The 26,383-nt window shown below is 39.3% G+C and overlaps 1 protein-coding gene across 1 annotated transcript in view; it reads right to left on the bottom strand.

Moving 5' to 3' along the window:
- Positions 1 to 16,052: 16,052 nt before the first annotated feature.
- Positions 16,053 to 26,383, bottom strand: part of SUB1 (SUB1 homolog, transcriptional regulator) — a 19,039-nt gene continuing 8,708 nt past the window's right edge. Inside the window, exons 4-5 of the mRNA XM_006019105.3 lie at positions 21,333 to 21,441; positions 16,053 to 16,928 (exon numbers count right to left, since the gene is read on the bottom strand). Of these exons, the coding sequence (XP_006019167.1) occupies positions 16,849 to 16,928; positions 21,333 to 21,441 (189 nt within the window). The 3' untranslated portion in view covers positions 16,053 to 16,848. The remainder of the gene's footprint in view (positions 16,929 to 21,332; positions 21,442 to 26,383) is intronic.

Genomic DNA, 26,383 nt, shown 5'->3' with positions numbered 1-26,383 from the left:
GCAGGAAATATCCAGCAATCCCCTGCGCAGCCAGCCCCATGAGGCTGGCCGAGTTAAAAAGCACTTTTCCCTGCTGCCCCAAACCCATTGCATGGTCTGCAGCAGCAAGGAAAAAGGGATATTCCCCTGCCCAGCCACCCCATTGGGGTGGTGAGTGGGGAAATATGTTTTGCACTGCCCCAGACCCAAAACATGGGGCTGGGGCAGTGAAGAAAGCAGCATTTTCCCCATCCAGAAAGCTCTGCAAGGCTGGATGAGCAGGGAAAGCACCACAAGGTAATAGACAGCCACCACAATAAAGCAGCAGAGTCTATTACTACGTCGCACCACTGATTTTCAGGTCATGTGGCATAACAAAGGATAAGCACCTTTGTTTGCTCCACATTTGTGCTACCCTAAAATATTTAAGGCAGCACAAATGAGAAATCAGATGATATCTGTTTCCACCCAGAAAGACCATTTGGTTGGCCACCCCTGGTGTAAGAGAGTCTTCTGATCAGTGTGCTGGTCATAGACAGGAGAGAACAGGATTCAACTCCCTCACTAACTCTTGGCTTTCTTTATGACTTTGGGGGAGTTGCTTACTCTACCTCAGTTTCCCATCTCTAGAATGCAGATAATAGGTTGCTACCTAACAGGGTATTGTAAGAATATATAAATTAGAGATTATGAGATGCAATATTTATTATGGCAACAGTAATAAACAATAAGGTAAGTTTAACAAAATATGGTCTCCATTGGCCTTGGGATACAAGAACTCAACAGAATTTAGGGGTTTTCAAAACTTTAAGAACCCTTGAAAAAGTTATAAAGACTTAATTCATTTGCAAGCTCCTTGGGGCAGGAACAGCGCATATTTTTTCCATTTTGTACTACTCCAAACTTACTTTAGGAAGTAAGAAATAAGCAACAGTAAATGCACAGAATGCCTCGACCTGATAAATTCAGATCTATTTTTCCCTCTCTCTCTTCTTCTTTGCTGAGACAATTACACTTAGAAAGATTCTAAATACATTTCAGTATTGGAAATTTTAAAGTTTTAAAGGATTCAGATTGTCAAATTCTAGATTTTCTTATACCCAATTAAAAGTATCCAATTCATATACTCTTTCTGGCACAGTTGCCAATTTTCAGTGTTCAACAGTCTGAATTTTAAATCCTTCCTCTCCCCCACCCCCACCTCCAAAATGGCAAAATCAATTTTATAGAAAATCTGTATTATTATTTTTTTTTGTAATTGCTTCTGGGCTGAGACCAAGTTTCTGACTGAAAGCAAATTGTTATGTCCAAGTTATAACCTCTGGAAAAAGCAGAGTTTATAATGAGAATGCTGACACAACCTTAACTATAGCGACATGAACAGTGCCACTGTAATGTAGTCAAAACATGTGGGAAATAAAATATTTTGGTCTAGTAATAGACAGGAGAATATGAAATTCCCAACTCAAAATAAAGTATGTTTTCTGGTATTTACTGGATCCTACCAAACAATTTTGCAAACATAAGAGGGCTTGAGGGAATATAGAATTCAATCGTAAGTGAAAAAACAATGTAATTTTCATTTCTAAAATACATTTGAGAGACAGGGATTCACAATCTGTGGTGGCCAACTTTTCCTTCCTTCCTAAAGCTGAAGGCTAATTATCTTAAAATGAATTACATTTATAGGTAAAGGATGAGCTCAGCAAAAGATGTGGCTTGTGGAGGTAAATGGTACTGTGTACATAAAGCAAATAGTTATAAACCATTTTAAATAAGAAACTGAATAATAATTATGCAAGACAGAAACCATATTAACATATCAGAAAGAGAAGAAAAGGAAGAACATGTAGCCCTAACAAGACACTAGAGCAGGGGTGGGCAATTATTTCAGCTACAGGGCCACTTAACTTTTGGTGAGCTGCCGAGGGCCGCAAGGGTAGCCACACCCTTTAACAGGTGCCCTGCCCCTTGATCACTATCTTGGGATCAGAAGTCCCATCCCTAACCCCTGACCTTTGCCACCAAAAGTCCCTCCTCTTGCCCCCAGTGGTAGTCCTTTTGGGAGGAGGTTTTGCCATCTTGGAACCAGAAAAGTACAAATCATATACTAAAAATCAAACATCTACTATATCATATTTTAATTTTATTTTTAAAAAATATTTTTGTCCTGATTTCCAAGGGTTTGCATAGTGCATGAAGAGATGATTGCATAATAGCTCAAAATAAAGTCTTAGTCTTGTATATTGTGTGGGGGGTGTGGTTGTGGGATTTATGGAATGTGTGTATTTGGTGGGGGGGATCTCTGGCAGGATGTGGGTGTGGGTGTCCCTGCTATAAGCCCCCACCCCACCATGGCACACAGCCACTCCCACTGGCAGCAGCAGGCGAGCCCTAAGGGTGCTCATGGCCTGCAGCAGGCAGAGCCCCCTGGCAGCGCACTGCTCCGGCTGAGTCCTGGGAGCTGCACAGGGCAGCACGGAGCCAGCCCATCCTGGCCCCCTGGGGCACAATTTCGAGCCAGACCAGGCTGGCTCCAGGCCAGCGCACGGGCTCCTGGCAGTGCAGATGGGAGACACATGGCATTAGACCAGGGTGGCTCCATGCCTCCATGTGGGGCTTCCAGCACTCCAGCAGGGAGCCACACGTGGAGGCATGGAGCCAACCTGGCCTGACCCAATGGAGTGCGGCTCCCACCTGCAGTGCTGGGAGCGAAGCACAGAGCCAGCCTGTCCTGGCCTGGCAGTACTTGCTTCTGGCTGCAGTGCCAGAAGCCCCATGCTGGCACAGAAACAGCCTGATGGCACCTGATGGCATGTGGCTCCTACTCCACATGGGGCTCCCAACACTGCAGTTGGGAGCTCCCCTCCCTATCCACCAGCTGTCCAGTCACTCTGTGCCTCCACGTGGGGCTCACAGCAGGAGTGCCTGCAGCTCCACAGAGGTGGAGGCACAGAGCCTGCCCAATCCCATGGCACGCAACCTCTGAAAGCCCACCTCCCGCCGGCTTTCAGAGGGGCAGCCATAGGCTGGTAATAATTATTTTTGGAGGGGCCCCACAGGCTGTATAGAATGGCCTGGTGAGCCGTATCCAGCCCGTGGCCTGTATTTTGTCCACCTCTACACTAGAAGCTGTTTTAACATGGAAATCAAGCAGCACCTCATATCAGCTATTGCCATTTAATTCGTTGGCCTCAGATATTGTATTCACCTCTGTACAAGGCAGCCTTTGCCTCAGAGAAATTACAATCACAGCCTCAATTCTACAGTTAGATTTGCCCAAGCCAAATCTTACACCCACTCAAAGCCATTCTGGAGACGATGGGTCTCCATGTAGTTGTAAAGGCCTGCCAATCCAACTGCAGGGTCCATAAAAGATGCAATAAAATGGGAAGTGCAAAGGGCAGTTTAATGTTCAATGTTTTTTTAAGCCACTTTTGGTTAGCATTGCAGAAAAAAATGAGTCTTTGGTAGAGATTTGAATGTGAAGAGTCAGGCTCATGAATGAGAATAGGCAGAGCATTCCATGCATAAGTGATAGCATGAAAATGCACAAAGGGAAGTGACAGAAGAAAAGCAAACCTGGCATTACTGACAAGGCAAAAATAGAGGAGTGAGTGCAGATCCGAAAAACAAAAGGGTCAGAGATGTGGACCAGAGCAGTGTTTCAAGAAGGTTAAGGTCAGGTAGCCAGGTTGTAGCCAAATTGGTCTAGAGGAAAAAGCAATCGGGGCTCATGGTAGAGGTGATATCTTTTATTAGACCAACAAAATTTTTGCAAAAAAAATTATTTAATTTTAAGCTTTTGGGCACAAACACCCTTCATCAGGCATTAGAGAAAAATTGTGATATCTTTTATTAGACCAACAATCTACCCAGGAGAACGTTTACAGTCTTTTCTCCGACGCCTGAAGGGTGTTTGTGCCCGAAAGCTTGCAATTAAATTTTTTTTTTGCAAAAATCTTGTTGGTCTAATAAAAGATATAACCTCTACCTTGAGCCCTGATGGCTTTTGCCTCTATACCAATATGGCTACAACCTGGATACCTGACACATGGAAAGCATCAAGTTAACTGATTTTTTAAATGCAATCTTCATCATTTCCCAAGCAGGAAGCAACTGTGACCACCTGAAACTTGAGATACTGCTCTTGCCTTGGTTCAAGGTAATTTGCATTGTAACAGAGCCTTACAAGAGAGCTGGGAGACTCCTTACCAGCTAAGAACTACCTGCCCAGAGGAACTTTCCATCTATTGACTCCTTTGTGAAATCCTATGAAATATGAACTTTCATTTCTACCCAAGAGAGCTTTTACAATCTTTTCTCTGATGCCTGATGTAGGGTGTTTGTGCCTGAAAAGTTGCAATTAAATAATTTTTTTTGCAAAAATCTTGTTGGATCTAATAAAGGATATCACCTCTACCATGAGCCCTAATTTCATTATTAAGTACTACTTTGTTTCTAGCCATTTTAATTGGTGACAGAAAAACTTCATGAGGACTGGAATGTGACTGATTATCTCAATTTCCCCTAGTTTGCTGATAACAGCACTGGTTTACAAAAAAAACCAAAAAATCATTAACATGGATGATGTATTACAATCAAGTCTAATATAGTTGAGTTATGGAGCGGTGTGTTGCTTAAGAATAGTATTTATTACTCTAAATGATGATTCAGCAAAAAATCTATTCTTTACCTGAAATATCTTAGCCCAGAAATGCAATAAATTTCTCAATCCTTCCATTGTTAAAATCTCTATTTCATATCAGATGATCATTTCTAAGAACAAATGCCTCAGGAGCCCTTTAGTTGAAAATTGTTAACATAATGCTGACATCTAGTGGTAAGGCCAGTTACTTACAAATTGGTATTTCTGAAACCTATTACAGAGACTATTATCAATCATTAGCTTGCTTTATATTAATGACAGGAGAGATGGTCCATGACCTAGAGTTTGCAATTTAAGGAAAAAAGACAGAATAAGAAAAAGAACGTATCATTCCCATTTTAGACAGATAACTAAAACATATGAAGATCACTACTTCCCCAAAGGCATACAGAAATTCCTGTGGCAGATCTGGTAACTGATCACAGATCATCTGATTTCCAAGCTGGTGCCTTAATCAGAAAACCATCCTTCCTTTCAAAATACATACCAGGCAGATATAATAGATTCATAGATGTTAGGGTCGGAAGGGACCTCAACAGATCATCAAGCCCGACCTTCTGCATAGGCAGGAAAGAGGGCTGGGTTCAGACAACCCCAGCTAGATGCTTATCTAACCTCCTCTTAAAGACCCCCAAGGTAGGGGAGAGCACCACCTCCACCTTGGGAGCCCATTCCAGATGTTGGCCACTCTAACTGTGAAGAAGTTCTTCCTAATGTCCAGTCTAAATCTGCGCTAGATTATTGCCATTATTTCTTGTAACCCCCAGGGGCGCCTTGGTGAGTAGGACCTCACCGATTCCTTTCTGTGTCCCCATGATGAATTTATAGGCAACCACAAGGTCGCCTCTCAACCTTCTCTTGAGGAGGCTGAAGAGGTCCAGGTGCCCTAGTCTCTCCTCATAGGGCTTGGCCTGCAAGCCCCTAACCATACGAGTGGCCCTTCTCTGGACCCTCTCCAGGTTATCCGCATCCCTCTTGAATTGTGGCGCCCAGAATTGCACGCAGTACTCCAACTGCGGTCTGACCACCGCCCGATAGAGGGGAAGTATCACCTCCTTGGATCTGTTTGTCATGCATCTGCTGATGTATGAGAAAGTGCAGGTAGCTTTGCCGATGGCTTCGTCACACTGACGACTCACGTTCACCTTGGAGTCCACTAGGACTCCGAGATCCCTTTCCGCTTCCGTGCTACCGAGCAGGTCATTTCCTAGGCAGTAGGTGTGCTGGACATTTTTCCTCCCTAGGTGCAGCACTTCGCATTTCTCCTTGTTGAATTGCATTCTGTTGCTTTCTGCCCATATGTCCAACCTGTCCAGGTCTGCCTGTAGTTGTTCCCTGCCCTCCGGCGTGTCCACTTCTCCCCACAGTTTTCCTTATTAAAAAAAACAAAGATGGGAAGAAACCTGTGATTATGAGTAAAGAGAAACTTTTTGTTAGTCTGTGGCTGTGGTACCTAGAACTTTTGAAAAACAAAACTTGACACAAAATATTATTCCTAAATATTATGATTCATGTCTTTCTAATGGCTTTCTACCCTTAACACTGTTTTCATACATCCTTTATGGGTAATGGACATTCTGCTGGAAAAGAAAAGATTATATTCTAGTCTAGGATTTTCAAAATTTATGAAACTAGTCGTCCTCCTCTGTACTAAAAAAATATTTTGTTACTACCTCCCTTCAAGCCCTCGAGCCTTATCCTATGCATATTTTTTTTTTAACCTCAAGCATGCTTGTGAAATTTCAAAACTGAAACTTGATTAAAAGGCACAAAAATTATGACCCAGTTTGCTGAAGGAGTGTGTGATGTGAAGAGAATATGCTTGACACAAGACTGAACAGTCCTAAGCCAGTTGTATATCATATTTCATTTCTAGCATCTAAATAGGTCAAAAATCTGACTACAGGAGGTCTGAAAATGACTCGGAAATGGGAAGGTTTCCACTAATCAAGCTGAGTGGCACTTTCTTTGGAGCAGCCAAAATTTGGTGAGTTTCAAGCTAAAGAAACTCAGTTCAAAGTCTTGTCACATGAAAGATCAGTCAAGTTTCTCTTGCAGCAGTCTACTCAGTGCCACCAAATCAACAGTACATTGAACAAAGGGGTCAGTGGTCCACCACTTTCCTTCTGGAAAACAAGCCTTGCACCCACATCTAAAGATCCCTTTTGATTCTTGACCAGACTCTGTTCCCTTCAAAAAGTCTGAAACATGAGGGAATTACTAAATTGATCTTTGTGGAAGACTAATTCCATGCACTGTCATGGATGCTGCCAACTCACTTGAACACAACCATATTCCCCAAAGAAGAGAAGGTTCAGTTTGTTGAGGTATCCAGAATTATCAGTAAGGTCCACTTAGGATACCACAGAAGATAAATTATAGAAGGCATCAAAGGAAGACTTCTGATCATTTAGAATAACTTGTACCATTTTCAGTTCAAAGAGCTGAGTTATCATTATACTACATAACAGCTATGGCATTTTAGTGTCAGGAGGGTAGTCGCTGATAAACAGAAACCACATGATCAGAGAACAGTGCACAAGTAAAGAAGTCACTGGGTGTCCTTTCTACCATTCCTTTCTTTTACAATATAATGAAGGGCTTGTCTCAAGTTTTCAGGTGTTTCCATAGAAATAAATGCTTGGTGATTTATGAAATGGTAAAGCCACAGGGCATTAATGCACCTTGTGTGTGTGTGTGTGTGTGACCAGACCACTACTCTTTCCTATCACTGCTTTGGTGTCAACCACAAACACTGCAATAATTTTTTCTGATTGCATAAATCTCTGTCTACATCTTCAAATTCCTTGAATTATAAGCATTGTTTTGTTGTGCATCCTAACATGACTTTACAACAGTTAGACACAAGTCATAAACTTATTTCACAAAATGTTATCTCTGCAGCACCTGGTACATTTGACACATCAAATGAAATTGCTACTTGATCATTTCTCCTGAGACTAGAAAGCAAACACTCTCTAATAGTCCCAGTCATAACACTAACACAGTAAGACAGTATTAACTGACAAAGATACCGTTGTTAAGCTGCTAGCTGTTTCAGGTCCTGTAAATATAAAAACAATTGGTCCAATCCTGGACCCACTGACATCAATGATTGTGAAAATGATTTCAGTGAAACCAAAATTTAAATTCACATCTATATTTTAAACATGCATGTGCATATGTTTATATTTTGTAGAGCTATGTATTTTACAGTGCTGTTGTGCAGCAATATTAAATAAGACACCTGAACAGCATCAGTTTTGATGCTGTTGGCTTAGGTAATCAAGAAACTGATTTTTGAGGACTCACCCTTTTGTTAGGAAAATTCACTGGACTCCTCCCTGCCAGAAGCTTAGTTTTTCAATGCTGTAAACAATTCAGGCTCCACACTTTCAGCAGCCAGCACTTCACAATCAACTGTGGCCTGAAATCAGTTAACTTAAATAATCCAACACATGCTTGCCAAATGATCCATCACATACTTTGTGTGTCCCTTGTTTTTTTGAGTGCTTACTGAACAATTTGCTATTTTCTTCATTAAATATTCCATCTTTCTGACTTACCCTTAGCCAATAAGGAGCTCCAAAGCCCAGCCAAAGTATATAAAGTGATAATGAGGCTTAGAAGCATCTTTAGACCCTAAAAATCATAGCTGACACATCCAGCATTCCAATTCAGTGATGCAGTGTTGCCATGAGCTGTATACATGGAGAGTTTTACTTCACGTCACATATAATAAGTGTTCATGCTAGACACTTACTGTTTAGAATAAAGTAAATCCAAGCAAACACAGAGAGACTCCAGTTTAATTCTGTCTTAGTCATAAAGACATTTAGCAGTTACAGCACTTATTTGCATCCTGCACTCAACTACTGGGTAAGGATTCTCAGATTTTGTCATCATTACAAAACTTAGATTGTCTTTTGATTTCTCATCTTTTTACATTAGGTTTTTTAAAATTACTTTTTTTGCATGACCTCCTTCTAAACCCTTTCCCCCACCACAAAATAAGATTCTGATGTAGAGTAATAATGTATGGAGAAATGATGTTTAATGGTTATTATCCGAGAGAAATGCCAATCACATGGCAACAATAAGTAATTAACTGAAGTATATCCAGAAAAAACAGCTCATCTTTCAGAAGTGATCAGATTTCTATTGAAAAAACTTATCAAAAGATTCAGCAATTTAAATATTTTATCAACTCCGTCCCCCCTTTTTTAATCCAAAACTATTTTCTTTCAGTTCAGAAAAGAGAAACATCCTTCAAGTTGGATAATTTAATTTGTAATCCTTCTTTATTCAGTGTCAGGTTTCATTAAAAAATAGTGCAATTTTGCCTTGCATCTGAAAGGTTTTTTGATGGAAAAAAGACTTGGTTTATTAAAGAAACCACACACACACACACCCCACATAGTAACTTCTACCTCAAGTGCTAGGCATTATATATGTCTACACATGTACATGCATATAAAAATCACTTCGGCACTGACTGAAATACAAGAGTCCTGAAACAACATTTATCCAACAGCAGCTTATCCAACAGAAAGTTACACATTTCTTGACTGCATATGTTGGTTTTTAACACTTGGGGAGCCTGGAGCAATTCATCTAGGCAGGAACAAAAGTGATTACAGATCTGGAAAAAATGACATACAAAAAAAGGTTGGACCAACTGGTATCTTTACAGAACGCAAAAGTAAACTGGTAATTCTTCAGATACAAAAAAAAAAAAAAAAGGCTGCTACAAAGATGAAAACTAACTTTTTTAATATATGGTTGCACATGTAAGTGAACTGCTTAAGTTTGAAATAGTGCCCTCTAGTGATAGAAAATATTTTGTCATCTTCAGTACTTTCTCACTGAAACAGTGTACCCCAGGACTGGGCAAAATACAGCTGTGGTTTGGTGGGGGCAGCAGCATCCAGGAGCAGGACAGACAGGAAGCGACCAGGGCTCGGGCTCAGGGCAGAGCCGTGATCTGCTACCCGCACATCCCTGCAACAGGTGCCGGTTCCACCGGCAGGGGCATGTACAGGCCCCCGGCCCTGTGCTGTCACCCTTGCAAGATCCCAACCCCAGCTTCCCACCCACCCACAGCACCATCCTGTCCATTTGCCTGTAGGCTCTGACCACATGGGTCCCAGATAGTCTGCACAGAGTGCCCAGGATTGCAGCCCTGTGCTATCACACAGGGCCCAGGGCACAACTGTGATCCGCTCCTGCACACCACCGGCTGCAGAACCGGTGTCTGTTCTAGTGGTGTGGGGTGTGGATCATGGCTCTGTCACAGCCCCGTAATCCCAGCCTTGGCCCCACCTGCCCATCCTGCTCACAGATGCCACTCCCCACCCACCTGTGGCCCCATCCCAGCTGCCCAGGCAAGCCACTTAGGGAGTTTTTGGTGAGCTGTTGGAGAGGTGCTTACCTGGCAGGGGACACAGGGTGCTGACTGGCCTGCAACAGCTCACCAAAACTCCTTAAATGGCCCTCCAGCCCAAATAATTGCCCACCCCTGGTTAAAAAAATTTAGGAAGTCTCTTCCCAACATTTCCCCTGGTATTTATAGCTAGACTACATACACCTTTCAGAGATTTCTATAATCCTGATGCACAAGCTGTGAAGTAGATGAGATGAAATGAAAGACACTATTCTGAATGCAGAGAAATAAAAAAAAATTAGGATATTCACGCTTCCTCTGTGAGTTTACAGCCAAAGGGTTTGTTAACCATTACTTCAAGGGAATAATGCATTAATTCACAGGCACACTGGTTTCAATGGGATTACGAACAGTAAGAATGACTCTCTCTACATCACCAATACCTTTTCAAAGTTGCTTTTTTGCTGAAGTGAATGACATTGGTTTAGCATTTCATTATGAACAGTAAGTGATTGGGAGAATCCTCTCTTCTGAGAAATACACACATCACTGCCAAGCCAGATTTTGCCACAAGTAGCACCTGCACCCATTTTTTTTTTAATGTGCACAGGTTTTTTTGGGGGTGGGGGGGGTTGTTTGTTTTTTAGTATTTCACAACCATAAAAATATTGCCATAAAATTGTCCTATTTTGGAACTATAAATACTTTTTGCATTGGCACCCAAACTCCAGATTAGTATTGGGACCATTTTCTTGCTTGTTACTGTATACTTTAGACATAGCACCTTGTCCCATGGAGATAAAAAAATGACAATAAGAACAAAAAGTGATGAAGAAATGGACACTTATACTGGGGGCAACATGCAAGAAAGTGCAAAGATGAACAAGAGAATGCCAAAAGAGCTACAGGGAGAAAGGTATGGACTGACTGATGAAGAAAGAGTTGCAAGGAGCATAAAATGGGAATCAAAAGTTTCAAATTGATATGGAAGGTAAGAGTGAGTGAAGGGATATAAAAAGAATGGTTATATGGTCAAGGCAGCAAGACAAATGACAATGAAACAGCATTGTGGCTAAAGACTTGAGGGCTACATTAGCAGGTAAGTGCTCATTTCTAGAAAAGTTACTAGTGGCACTTGAACTCCAAATTAGGCTTACATTTACTACACACTAGTCTCTCTCTAATTCAGATAATGTAGCATAGTTTTACTTTTTATGCAAGTTTTCACACTGTCCTTCCCAACAAAGGCTCAGGGCAGCTTAGAGTAAGAAAAACAAAACTTAAAATGGCAGCCAGCATAAATAGAACCAAGTAGCAAAATAAAACAAAATAAAGCTGAAATCCATTAAACAATGTCTTATCTTAGCTTTTGTTGCTAAACAGAAAGGTCATGGTTGATAGATTAATATCTGTTGAACAGAAGGTCTTAAGATATTTCCTCTAGCAACTCTAAATCCATAATGGTAGATGCCAGGGGGGTAATGGACAGTAGATAGAGCACTCTAGATACTTCCAGTTCAGTGCTTTCCCACTAGCATCCACTTTTGACACCAGAGACCGGATGCTGGGCTAGATGGACCATTACTCTGACCTACTATGGTACTTCTTAATGTCTTGCAGGACATCCAAAAGATGTCCAGGCTCAGGCTCTGCCCAGCCTCAAGAGGAAGGGAAGTTCCAGAGCTGAGAAGCAACTACTGAGAATGACCTCCTATATACTTTCACCAAGTGAACTTAGTGTGCTGATGGTATTTGTAAGAGGTTGTTCTCAACTGACCTTATGGATTGCAATGGGGTTTAAGACAGATGGTGATTCCTCATACTTCTAATTCCAGATGAGAACACCAATTTCTCATACAGAGAGAAGAAACATTAACAGAAAGGCCATAAGCATTAGCACAAATCAAAGATGAAGACTCTACCTTTGTCTGGTTCAACCATGTCCAGTGAACTCCCCCTTACACACACAAGGAAGGGCTCAACCTCCAGAGACCGCAGTCTTCTAAGCCTATGCATATCCCACAAGGACAAGGGTAGGCAACCTTTTCTGGCAGCAAGTGGGAATGATGCACCCAGTGAGAGACTGGCAGGCATTAGAACCCACCATTTGTCTCCACAATACCATACAGAGTATCAGCAGCCAACCCCCCACTACCCTACCCCAACCAATACCCCATATCCCCAGGCCAGATCCAATACATCTGCAGACTGGAGCCAGCCTGTGTGCTGTAGGTTGCCAACCCCTACCAAAGGATACATCTGTGACCCGAGTACAGACATAACATGAAAACATAGTCCCGAGAATGGCTCACACTTCCCCTCCTCCCCCCAACTCCTTTAATAAAGGACATCATAAGTGAAAAAGAAAATAGTGAAATTTAGAGCAGAAAGTGTTGTCTGCAAAACTAGTCTCCTTTACCTGAAAGCCACAAGACCCATAGCAGGATATACAGACTGTTTTTCAGCTATTGAGCAGGAAGGTGGCAGTGTGAACCTGTAAAAACAGTCCTGTCATTCTTCTGCTTAGGCAAATGGACATGTCATCAAAAATTGCATCTTTGTTCTTTCAAATCTTGATCCTATTCAACAGAAAACATCAGCCAGATTTCTTTCCTCCAGCGCAATCCTTCCTCATTCAAAAAAGCAAAGTAACCAAAAGAACCATTCCTTCAGCAAATATATGAAAAATAGAAGTCTCTATAAAGGAGGCCTGCACTGAAACAGCATATGACCAAAAAGAAACAATTTTGAAGGTGCGTAAAAGGAAGAAAGGTCACAAGGAAAGCAACATAAATTTCACACTTAAAAAAATAGCAAGATTAGAGTCTACAAATACCAAGCATAGGGAGGATTTTCTACTTAGCAAACAGGAGTGTATTTTTCAAAACCTACCGACAACCTGCATTAAAGTGTTTGTAAGGCATTTCGTGCATATATTCATGATCTACGTCAACACCTATTTCACTATTGGGGGTGGAAATTAACCCTTATGGCTGCAAAGAAAACTTTCCAAACATAAGCCAACAATAAAGGGATGCGTTTGCCCAAGCCTGCAGTTCATATCTTATTGTTTTAGCTTATCTGCAGCATTCATAGTGGTTTAAATCAAAACACAGATGACTTTTTAGACATAAATGTTAACTTGCTATTAAAAGTTACAATTTTCAGGTCTTGAAACTGGTATCACACTTCACATTTTAATTTTTTATTTGAACATTTAAGATAATTACAGTTGTAAGGTTCATGTTCCCAGTGACATCTCCCAGTAGCTGCCACCAAAACAAAACATTCAAACTTTCTGCATGGTTAACAATGTTACATTGTAGTTACCAAAATTACATTTAACTTTTTGTACAATTTTTGTTTACATATTACAGAGAAAGTCTATTGGGACATCTTTTTAACAGCAGAAATCAGCTTGATTATGGTTTAATGTTAATAAAAATGAAAACTGAGGTCTGTACTGAAGGACAGTACTGTACATGAGAGGTATTCATTTAGCACGCTTACTGTACTTTGGCAACACAATCTCTATGATGTACTTTGCAAACCTGCTAGTAATGGATTTATATTCATAAAGCACATTGCAATTACTATAATTATTGATAATCAAATTTGGATAACTAATATATTTTAGACATTTGAATATCCCTTGTTGTAAAATTTGCCTGTTTTAGCTAAGAGGGCAATACAATGTAGCTTTTTTTAATCCCTGGAGCATTTTCATTTCATATATATGCTTATTAACGCCTACTTTATATCACTTGCAAGTGAATCTTCTTTTTCAGATGAGAAATCCCCCTTTATAGTATTTTTCAAAAAACAGTGGACAATACCTATAATGACACTGATTAAATACCTATGTTGAAACATAATGCAAAGATGTTAATAATTGATACTCACCAATATTTTGCATCACATATTTCAAGCTTAATTACTTAATCAGTGCCAATTTACATAATCTAAAAGATGTACCCACCACTTCAGCCATTCAACAGCTCTTATTTCCTCGCATGGCAAAAATCCTACTTTGTTGAGTTCAGTCATGAAATTCACTGGTTGGCAAAGGTTTTTTGTTTTGGAGAAGCATTGTATTCCATCAACATATTGGAGAAGGAAGACCCAGATATAAAATATACCATTACAAAAAACAATGTGGAAAAATGTCTGGCAGATTAAGCAATTATTTGTAATGCAGGAATTTAAGTAAAACAAAACTGGAAGAAGCTATTCAAAGAGAACAATACCAATTTTACTGAGGCATAAGTAATATTAGATGAACAGCTCAGTGAAATAAAAGCCTGCTAAAAATTCACAGGAATAAACTAAGAGAGGAGCTAATATTCGACAGTTAGAAATATTTGCTTCCATGGATAACTCTTCCAGTGAAGTATTATTGTGCCCTGACCTGTAACAACCATGCAAGAACTTACTGTAGTCATCATTTGAGATACGCTGTGTCCATTATTGCACCTATATACACAACGAAACAGCCAGCTAAAACAGTTCCAAGGTAAAGAAAGTGAAATCTGAGGTTACGTTTGAATGTGAAATTGTTTAATGTTTCTAGTTAGATTTTGCATAGGCTGTAAAATACTCTAGGTGGGCCAAAAAATAAATAAATAAAAGTAATAATCTACAGCTAGGATCAGCTGCCTTAACAAGGACAATAAAACTGCACAAAAATTCTTATCTGTGGAATTTCAGGACATGTTATTTAATTATTCCATTTGGTTCAGAGATCATTAAAAGCCACATTTGGAGGACAACGCAGCTCAAAGACAATATTGCTGCCCCAAAATAGGCCTGTTGACCCTTTTCCCACCATGAAACAGAATTTTTAAAACTCCAAACTTCCTCTCTGAAACGATAAAGAACCAAATCACCTTTATTAGTTGCATCTGAAACAACTCAATGCCAGTGAGGTTAAGTAGTAGATGTAGATACTAGACATCGTATATGTAAATATAAACAGTGTGTAAATTTGATTATAATCTTTTTCCTTCATGAATTGGTGGCATTGGATTATAACATTCTTCATGGCAGGAACAGTTTGCTTAGTATCTAGCAGAACAGAGCCTCTGTGCATGTTTGCAACATGATTCCTCATGACTCAGAGAAGTATATCACAACATATTAACTATTGCAAAGTTAAGCAAATAGCAGAAAGTTTATGTAGACAAGTTGAAAAATACAGATAAATGAATATTATATTAAAAGACAAAGTTACAGCAGAATCAGTAGTTGTACATTCAGTGATATACAGTCCTGAAAATTACAGGTTTCAAGAAGTTGCTTTATCTTCTTCCTTAGATTACAGGATTTGGAGGCGGCTAAAGAAATCCAGGATACCACCAGTGTAAGTTTCTTCAGTGCACTGTTATACTTTGATCTTCCACCTCATTTTTATGGTCTTTAATATGACTAGGAATGTCCATTATATTACCATACTCCTCTAAGATATTCTTATGTGCTTTCCCTTCTTTCCATGTTCATTTAACGGTCAAAAGTCCCTTCAGTTCTATCTACACTAGTTTGCCTCCTATTGAGAAGTCTCACTCACCTGACCTATTTCAGATCAGCCTACTGATAGCCAAATTAAGTTTGCTAAGGTTCACTTGTGTTCTACCGTGTCATTGCAAGCACTACATCCTTTGCAAAATATTAATACTGTGCATGGGTTAGCCATGCAAATGCAATCAAACCAACTTTGATTTAACTAGGTAATATGGACAGGGCAAAACTGTTTTAACCCTACACATAACCCTGGCTGGAGCATTTTTAATCCAGTTGACTAAAATGTATTACAATTCAGCTTTAATAAAATGTGCTCAAACAGGATTGTTAAACATGAGTACAATCCTTTAAAAAATTCATATAAAGCATTCTTGTAGAGTAACTAGCACCTAGGCAAACAGTGTACGTTCTAGAATTATTTTAGTGTAATGCAAAACTTAAAAGGGTGAAATAAGCAAGGTAACTAGTTTGTTCCCCCCGCCCCCCCTCCCCACAAAAAAGTGATTTTTTTTTTAATACAATCTCATTAAAACCTATTCTGAGGTAAATACCTATTCTGAGGTATTACTTAAGATTACATATATACCATACTAACACCTCATGTCCACAAATAAAGGCTAAATATAGTACGTCAAGCAAGCTATAAAAATGGGAGAAATAATGTAGCTGGTATTCAAGTGTTACTGTACAGAAATTGTATATGCATGTAGTGCAATACTTCATGCAAGTAATGCAGAAAGTCTATATACTGGGTATATTTACATCCAAATACATAATGTGGACAATTATCAAATACAGTATTTAAATTGTACTTTAACTAGTCAATGTTTCCATTGAGAACCTTAATTCAAATAAATCATAACTTTTTGGGGGTGAGAGGATGAAGGACAAAGTAAAAATTATAAAGAAAACATTTTAAAGGTCTGTTCATAAAGCTCGTTCATACTGTTAAAATGAACTGAAAGTAAAATGAAAGGATACTAAAAACTGTTAGTTGGCCTTATACAGCATTTTCAATTAAAAAGGCCACAAAGAGCCAAGTTTTACATGGTATCACTTGATTTGTTTTTATTTTACACCAAGAGGTGAAAGCAACACATTTCTTTTCAATAAAGTATACACAAATAGCCTCACTCAGAATACACTTTTAATGCACATAAAAAAAGTATTCATCTTACAAACTGTTTTGCAATCCAAATATACAATAGCTTGGAAAACAAATATTTTAGAAAACAAAAGCCAATGTAAAAAGACTGCTAAAAACAACTAAAACAATAAAGGTTTCTGTATGGCTCTTTCTTTACAGTTTTCTTACTGCATCATCAATATCAGAAATCTGTTCCTTCAGCTGGTTCCACTGTTCTGGATTTAAAGAAATACCTGAAATGCATTTAAAAAAAAAATCCTTAGTGCAACAGGAAAATTAAGATTCAAGAGTCTGTGCAGATTTAACCACCTTACTATATCATCAGTATTTTCATAACTAAGATTGGCATTACACTCAGTACAGCTAAAGCAGTTGTTCACCATAAAATCTACATTTAACTTCAAGTTAAATTAGAGGTTAATCTGCTTCTGAATGCTGTTTGGCTTCAGAAGAAAATACAAAATGAATACAGCCCCTTTACAGAAAACCTTCGAGAAGTGTAAGGATAATCAGAGGAAGAGAAACTATAACTATAAGCATTCCAGCTCTGGAAGAGCCGGAGAGGCCCAAGCTGCTTCTTTCAGGCTTCTATAAGCTAAAAATTGATCTTACCCACATGTACATTCATTATGCAGAGTTTTTTAAAGCAGCATCACAAATACTGTGGGGTGGACAGTGTCATTACAGACTTATTACCATATCCTACTCCACCCACCAGACAAGCATGACATTTAACTACACTTTCCCATGGACCAATTTTATTGCACTTTAAAGATCAAAAAAGTTTAATTTGGAGTGGGGGGAAGGAAAGGAAGTGCTTTCTGTTCTTGACACCAGTTAATTCAAGCATACTATGATGTTGGTTTATCAAGTGTTCAGAGACAGCTGTTTCCATTTTTTAAGAATCTTAAACAACATATTAAGACTTAATATAAAATTTTGCAAATGAAATCACAGCCACTTTCAACAGTTAGCATAAGTCTTATCATGGCATCAAGTATTTTAATTCAGCTTATATCCTCAAACTGGGTAGACTGAATTTACTAATCATACATACCCTTATATATAAATGCACACATACTTAATACATTCATATATACATTTTATTTCATTTATTTTACTGATTGAGAGTTTGTGGGCTTCTATTCACGTTTGAAGTCTCAAACAATGAAATAAATACAGAAAATAGGATAATCTCACCAGCTTGTTTAAAGCCAAAAAATATCTGACACAAAGTGCTGCTCATGAACAAATGAGTTGTACAAACATAATTTAGTTTTAAATCAAAATTATATTCTTCAGAAAACTTTGCTGTAGCCTACTTTGAGAGCTGCAACAAGGTTTGAGCAGAAAATATTTTCTAAAAGCTTCTGTAGTACGATGACCAAATAAGACAAACTGAACTAAGAAATTTTCTAGAATGCAGCATCTTCATCTGCCACCTGTTTTAATTCATCGACTTAGAGACAAAATAGATATTCTACTTCCTTCCCCTCCACTCTGCCTGTCTCTCTAATTAGATCGAAACTAGTCTAGATTTAGAAAACACCCTTTCAACACCTGCTGAGCAAGCTCTACTGCAAGAAAAGAATCATTGCCACTTAATTTGCATCTATGCAATTGGCCAACAGTTTTCATCAGTTCATAAGAGTTTATTTCACTGATTTCAGAGCAAACACTTAAGATTTTTTCTCTTTCAACTCTAAAATCATACTTCAGCAGACATGACTGAGAAGCTGTTAACAGTTTCCTCTGGCAAAACTGTATCCACCTGACTTGTACTTAAACATCAATCTTGGCAATTCCAGATTGAGCATGCAAGAAAGAAAAATCAGATGTAAATGATTTACATACCTGTTTGTGTTTTGGTTTTTTTGTGGTAAAAACAATCCGAACTCCCCCCCAACCCACAAAGTGTTTCCTGATTTTCTTCCAAATTTTCTTTCTTCTTTCTTTCAACAGCATCAACAATAAGCCATTGCTAGATTGTTAACCCATCTACATTTATCTTGACTTTCAGGTACCCTTTATTTTTGCCACAATATCCCATATAAACTGCAATCAGTTTAGTTAAATGTTTAATCAGGGAACACAATTATATTATATACACACTGGAGTACAGGAACATATTTTACTTCTATATAGTGTTGTTAATGCAAAAGTAGTTTATAATTTCAGCAATATTTCCCTGGGTACCTTGGATAGCAAAGGCTGTATCTAAAAGATGCATCAAATAAATGTTACATGAAAATTTACACTTACTTTATTACTGCTTTAGAAAATGTTTGCCACAATAGCATGATGGTACACATGTTCATATTGGAGTTTTATCATTATTTCTATCAAATACTGACTAATTAATGAAGGAGCCTGGTCTGCCAAGTGTTTGCCAACTACACAATCCCAACCCATCTTGGGTCATTTATATGGATTTCTTCATCTCTATAGACACTGCTCTTCCTATCAACCTTCAGCTTCATTTAGGGTTTTGTCCACAAGGAACTATGCAAACTTAATATCCAGCCTTAATATCCAACTTAATATCTAAAATTAAATCCCTAAAACATTATTCAATCAATAGATAATGTTGCCCAAATGCTGTCTCATAACCTTTTCACAAGGGTATAGAGCGGTTAAACCTAAGCCTCTGAAAACCGGGAAAAACAAACTGGAAATCAATGCCACTCCTGCAATATCATCTTAACTCTCTCTTCACAGGGGACAAGGGCTGCAAGCAATAATTCAGTAATGGTGTCAATACTAAGTATCCAAGAGGAACAACTGAGAGGTGTTAATTATACTGCTTTCCAAATATGAATTGCAGTACCACCATAAAACAAATTGGATTACTGGGTTCCAAAACTTCCATCGTCACCTTAACTACATTTAGAGATCAACTCATTTTTAGTTCCAACTCAAATGGTTTCTTCTGGTCAACAGATATTCCAAAGTGAATGCTTCCCTTTAAAAAGTTATAACAGCTCATTTGCACTCATACAATTCAACACAGATCAAACAGTTTTAACTGCAAAAAACTGACAATTTCAAGAAAATTTAGTTCACATAAAATGCTGACATGAGAAACCAAAAAAGTCAAAGTATAAACATCTGTTCATATATATCACTATACCATCTGTATAGCAGATCCACTTGCTTGTGGTTAGTGCTTTACTCACTTGAACCAGACATTTTGACTGTGGACAAAGTTCAAACTTCACAGTATGATTTGTCAAAAATGTTATGAAAACAATATGGATATTTGACTGCCTCCATTTACATTATGAAAATATACTGCTGGGAAGAGATGGGAACAGGGGGACATTCTCAGGCCATAATCCAATGTTCACTGGGGTCAATGGGAATCTTTCCTTAAATTTCAATAGGTACTGAACTGGGTCTTAAAGAGCAAACTTCTAACTTAAAAATATTTGAACAGACTCATCTCAATTAACCAATCAACAATAGTTTTTTTGTTTGTTTATTAATTTTGTTCTAAAATGTAATGAAAACACTAACACTACTCACCAAAGGTCCAGAATACTCTAATTACAGAGAAACAGTATCTTCAATATCAACCTTAGCATCAGTACCACACTTTTCAAAACATAGTTTCATCCTCACTAACAAGCCCTGAATTTCTATTATGCTTATTGCAGCATGCGATCCTTTATTAATGGTATTAAATGGTATAGCAATCTCTTTAAAAATATTCCCATAAGGGACTTTTTAAAGTTCGGAGACATTGTAGGTTTCCCCAAAAAATGTCTAGCATTTTAGCTTATGCGTATAACATTGTAAAAATTGAACAGTTTTCTGCAAAATTTGTCTAAAAAAAACTGTTTCCATTTCAGTGTTTTCAAAAGTATCCTGTCCAGTTCCAAAACTGGTAATTGATCATCATGCAGCTGATAAATTCTCATGCAGTAGTAACATGCGGCTCTTGAAGCCAAAGATCACAGTGCATCCATTCACAGGTAACCATTATATTAACCAAATAAGAAGCCATATTCGTAACCACTACAACTTTAGTAAAAACCAAAAGCCACTCAATATTCTAGGCTATAAAGCTTCTATAGCACTGTAGTTTCTAAAACAGGTAAGACAAAAGCTACTATTTTATTCCTTGAATCTCATTTTGATGGAAGCTATAAACACCTGGTACCCAACTTTAATCCACTACAACGTACTTTTTTCAGTGTAAATATTGAAGTGCAACCTTTCAAGTAAATCATAAGTTCAAGCTGTTCAAACCAAAAGTGAACTAAATTAATTATTTTTGAGTTGTATGGTTTCATGCCCCTATTCTCAAACTTGGAACCACATCCTCTTTCTAAAGGAACCAAAGACTTGGGAGCAAAAACAAAGGGGGAAGGGTGTAGTTAGAGCTGTATCAAATATTAAGGTCTTCTAGTTACATTTTGAAACATTTGCTCAGGCAAGAAAAAAATGTAATAAAGACAAGTTAAAACTCTACATTAGGAACTAACACACATGCAGGCTTCTTTCAGTTACAAAATATGATTGATACTTACAATTATACAAAATTCTTTAAGATGCTTTCCCATTTCCCCAATAAGTCATATATTGTATATTTATACTTAATCCTATATAGCCAGTGACAGAAAACAAAAGGTTACCTTTTCTACCAGGTTTCATTTCACCTTCTTGATCCATCCAGTATTCCCTAATATCAATTAGGACTTTCCCTTTAAAGTCACGAACGCTCACATACCTCATTTTGCCAATCTACAAATAAAACAAATCATCAGAACAAAATTTTAGATAATTTACATAGAACAGGAATTTCTTAGCAGCACTAGATAGTTTTCCTTAGCAGCACTAGATACTTTGACATGCAACACTGCACATAAGTGCAGCTTATTTTAGATATAAGAAGAATGACTGGATTAACTGTTTTCACAATGAAGTTCATCAAGATTAATAAAGGATGACCACATAAATGGACGAAAGACTTAAAACTTTTAAAAAATTTAGTACCATCTTCCAGCTGAAATAACTGTCTGAGAATAAGCTGTGTACCTATCTAGTAACAATAATCTCCAACTTGCGAAAAAAAGTCCTACCTTCTTATGCAATCCTGTCTGTCACAGGTGGAAAGTGCTAGCAGGAAAGAAATCCATTCAATTTCCCTCCCCCTCCCCGCATACCATTTTTTGAAATCAAGACAGCAGCAGAACTATTATCTCCTCCAACTCTAAATGTGAGTATATGCTACCAGAAATCAAACAACATTTACACACATTAGATATACAGAAATAATTTAAGTCACTCATTTTTCAACTGGATTTGGTTGGGAGTGAAGAAAAGCTACTAGTCCCAATATATCTGACAAAGACTGTTTGATGCTTGGCTCCTGACTAAATCCTAATGCAATTCAGTTAAAGCACTGGATGTCAAATCAGAATAAAAACAAATGAGTACCAGATTCCAGGGAGAGCAGATTCCAGAGCCTTGGCAAACAACTGACTGATACTGCAGAATTAACTGCACTGGACAGAGCCATTAAAATTACTTCAGTTCAAATATCATTTCTTATAGACTCAAATCTCTTGTATACAAGGTCTGAAGTTTTGCTATAGAGGAACTAGACAAGACCAATAGCAAAAATCAATGCAAAAATGTATTTATAGCCAGCATAAGAATAATGGGAATATGAGGAGTGGAAATAAGAAACTGAAACTATTCAGGGACAACTGAAATACCAGTGCCTAATCAATTTAATTAAAGTATCCAAAACATGTAAGGGATTCCAGACAAAAATGAGGAGTGCCTGAACGCAGGGCATGCACTCTAAAAAGTTTCATTTCAAAGTGTTCCTATTGGTAAGGTGACAAATAGCCTCATAAGAAGCTAATGCTTGAAGTGAATCTTAAGGTAAGCTGGTGTGCAAGTATTATGAAACAATCAGCAGCAATTTTAATTAGTGTTAAATCTGGCAGGAAACAAGAACAAGACTGAAGAAGTTCCAGTTAAGTCTCAGGTTACACAGTTGCTTGATAAGCAACTTAATTTATTAAAGGTTTGGGAAGCAGGCTAATGCACTGGATTCTAGAGGTGGCATGAAGTTTGGAAGTCTTGATGTACCTTGCATGTGAAGTTTAACTTTTTCATCTTCTTCACCATCATTCTCAGGGCAGTTGTACATTAGAAATGTATACTATAATAAGCCCTAGTAGGGCAGCAACTGCTTCCATTAATACTACAAAGTTTGACACTGGAAGAGATCATAAGCTATTCATAAGCTATTTGAAGGTTTAACTCAGTGTTTTCCAACCAGTGTGCCACAGCACAAAAGTGCGCCATCAGAAATGAACAGCTGTGCTGCAGAATTTTGCCACAGCAATGAGCTACAGTAGGTATGAGGATGGGGAATGCCATAACAGGTTTGCCATGGAACATTTTTATTAAAGTATGTGTGCCTTGGGCTGGAAAAGTTTGTGAAACACTGGTTTAACTGATCAACTGGAGGAGCAATGTAACCACATTCTGAAAATAAAAGCAACAAGATAGGTAGCTCCTCCACACCCTCCGCTAAATTTTTCAATATTGGTGGAAGAGTGTACTATTTAGGTTAGGACACAGAGTTTGATATTCTGAGTGTGCTAAATGAGAACCTGGAGTATGACCCTTATTAACTTCAAGTTTCTTCAAAAATGGCCCAGAAATAGAAAATTAGTTTACTCCATTTTGTTCTATAGCTATGGTGGCTTGTATAATGATTTGGACAAAAGCTAAAGCGTCACAATTCTCCTATGACAAAAATAAACACTTTCTTCTTCTGCAAGTAATGATATGACAACAAAGAGTTGTATGGCAAAAAACCATAAGAGCAGAAATTAGAACCAAAATGTTCCTGATCTAGCCCAGTCCTCCAAATCACACTGTCTATCAGAAAGCTTTAGTGTAGCCTAAATAGTTCTAGATTTGCTCTAATATAACCTGACAGGACATAACAGATTAAAGAGTGAAAATGCTGATAAGGTTCTTTAAAAATATGGGAGCTAAATCAAGAGAAACGGTAGTATGATTATGTGAGTGTGTAAGTAATCAGCAAAAAGCAACAGATGGTACAATAGATGAAAGTGGTGAAACAATGGGGGGTTAAACACAAAAGAAATGGCAAACCTGCTTAATTTATGGATATACATAGTTAATTGCTTCCCCATATTCAATACCCTAGCTTACAACTGTCACTATTTTAATTAATGCTTTCATAAGTTTTCAAATTAATTTTAGTCCATATTTACTAGTAGAAGCCTGACAAAATAAAGGTAGATTTCACAGGACAAAGAACATCAAGAACCCCTTTTAATGTATAACTTTTGATCTCCAGTGTTACTTTTGAAAAGTTTTTTTTTTAAATCCCACACAAAGGATAAATGGTTGTGACCAGAGCAGCTATAAAAGTCAGGCAGGAAGCAGGATAGAGTTGTACCTTATAGACTAACTGAATCAGAAATGCATAAGTTATCACGAACAGTTCACTTCATCAAATATGTGACTTCAGAGTTAACCATGTTACTGTCAGCCATTTTATTTGAATAACTGCACCCAAGCTACTACGGACTATCATACGCGTAGTGAAAGTACGGCAGTATTTGGGTGCAGATGAAATGTAAGTCTCATGAAATTCCACAGCTCTTTGTTGACTAATGGTTATGACATTGGATTGACATGGGTTCCTCTCACCATTCTGCCACTGATTTGACATATGATCCTTAAAGCCACTTAAATCCTCCATAATGGTCTCCACTCTCACTTAGTAGATATTGTTATTAAGCTATACATTGAGGGTGGAAGTTTCTAAAGTGTTTGTACAGCAGCTTCAGGGTTAGAGTTACAACAGGTTTCTTCAAGAGAGTGCTGATCTTAGCTGAAGTTGCAGATGCAGCCACACAAGGTGGAGACATTATCTTGACCGGGGCGGGCAATTATTTTGGGCGGAGGGCTGCTTACTCAGTTCTGGCAGGCTGTCGAGGGCCGCATGGGCAGCCCCGTCCCCTGACAGGTGCCCCACCCCCTGGTCACCGTCCTGGGATCAATGTCAGCACCAGTGGGGCCCAGAGCAGGGCACAGGCTGGCAGGGGTCCGTGCAGGGCTGTCTGGAGCAGTGGGACTGGGTTACAAGCTGGTGCTGAGCCGGGGGGTGCCTGCTCCGGACAGCCCCACGCAGGCTGCGAGCACCTGCAGCACAGGGCGCTGGCCATGGGGCAGGCGAGGGGCCGTTTTTCTCCATGCAGGGAAGGAGCCCAGGGAAAAGCTGAGCGTAAGCGGCCCCTCCCCGACCCCATGCCCAGTGCCCCAGGCTGCAGGCGTTTGCAGCCCGCATGGGGCTGTCTGAAGCAGGCACAGGCAGCCCCACACGGGCTGCAACTAGCTGCAGTGCAGGGCACCGGGCATGGAGTGGGGAGGGGCCGCTCCCCCCGCTTCCTTGCCCGGGGTCCCCCGCCCCCACTTACCTGAGCTTCCCACACCCCCGGGGCAGCCATGTGCTCTGAGAAACCCCGGTTGGGGGAGGTGGGGCCGGGCAGGCCCTGCTGTTGTTAGAGCCCACCAAGCTTCCCCTGGGTCCTACTGCCCTTGGTTCCTGTTATTTTTGACAGGAACCAAGGGCAGAGAAATATTGATTTTCTACATTTTTTTAGGGGCCCCGCAGGCCAGATAGAATGGCCTCACGGACCGGATCCGACCTGCGGGCTGTATTTTGCCCACCCCTAATCTTGACTCATTAGTTCAGCTTGGAGCAACTTCACCTTAAATTGCCACACAGTACAACAGTCCAGATCAAAGTGCATTTCCACAGGTGTCACACTGAATTACTATTTATGGCCTAGTTATAAGCCCTATATTAAACAAAAATATAATACATGCTTGAACCTCAAAAAAATAACGGACTGTGAAAAAGGCAAGATACTGGGAATAACCAATACAACCAATAAAGAAAAGTTTCAATTTACTGTAACAGCTTAGATTCTATTACCGAATCATAAAATTCCTTTTTCTTCTCACAAATTAATTTTTAGGCCAGGAGGATGTCAAGAAACTCAATGCTATGTTATCTAGAAAGACAATGAATATATTCAAGTCTCTTCCTAAAAATGTATAAAACAAACAATATCAAAATAATAGTCAACTGCCCACCACAGGTGGTGACAATGGAAGGGGGGAGGGGCAGGCCAAGGCCAGCAGGCTCACCCCCCCCACAGCATCTGACCCCACTCCTCCCCCCCCACCCCCCTCAGAGCAGGGCAGGGGGGGCGATGCCAGTGCTGCTCCATCTAGTCCGTTGCCAACACCTCCAGGGAGCAGGGCTGCACTGGCCTCACCCCCCTGCTCCATCCCTGTGTCCCTGCCATCATGGCAGCGTGTTGCCACCTGTCCCAACGCTTCTTTGCACTTTGACTGGATGTTTCTCAGATTGAGGTTTTTATAATATTAGAATAATATGCTATTTAAGGATCCCTCTAACTCAGGAGTCAGCAGTGTTTGTGAGCACAGTGCCAAAAACACCTGCAACTTCAACTTCTAAGTTGTTGGCCTTCAGTCAGTGCAGATGTAGTTAGGGATCTTCTGGAAGGGCTAAACATTTTTAAATCTGCAGGTCCAGATGCCCTCCACCCAAGGGTGTTGAGGGAGCTGGCAGGGGTCATCACAGAGCCCTTGGCCC

Source organism: Alligator sinensis, unplaced genomic scaffold (assembly GCF_000455745.1).
Source record: "Alligator sinensis unplaced genomic scaffold, ASM45574v1 scaffold347_1, whole genome shotgun sequence".
In the NCBI taxonomy this organism is placed as follows: Eukaryota; Metazoa; Chordata; order Crocodylia; family Alligatoridae; genus Alligator; species Alligator sinensis.
The sequence above is the reverse complement of the archived record's forward strand: the minus strand, read 5'-3'. Positions and strand labels throughout refer to the sequence as shown.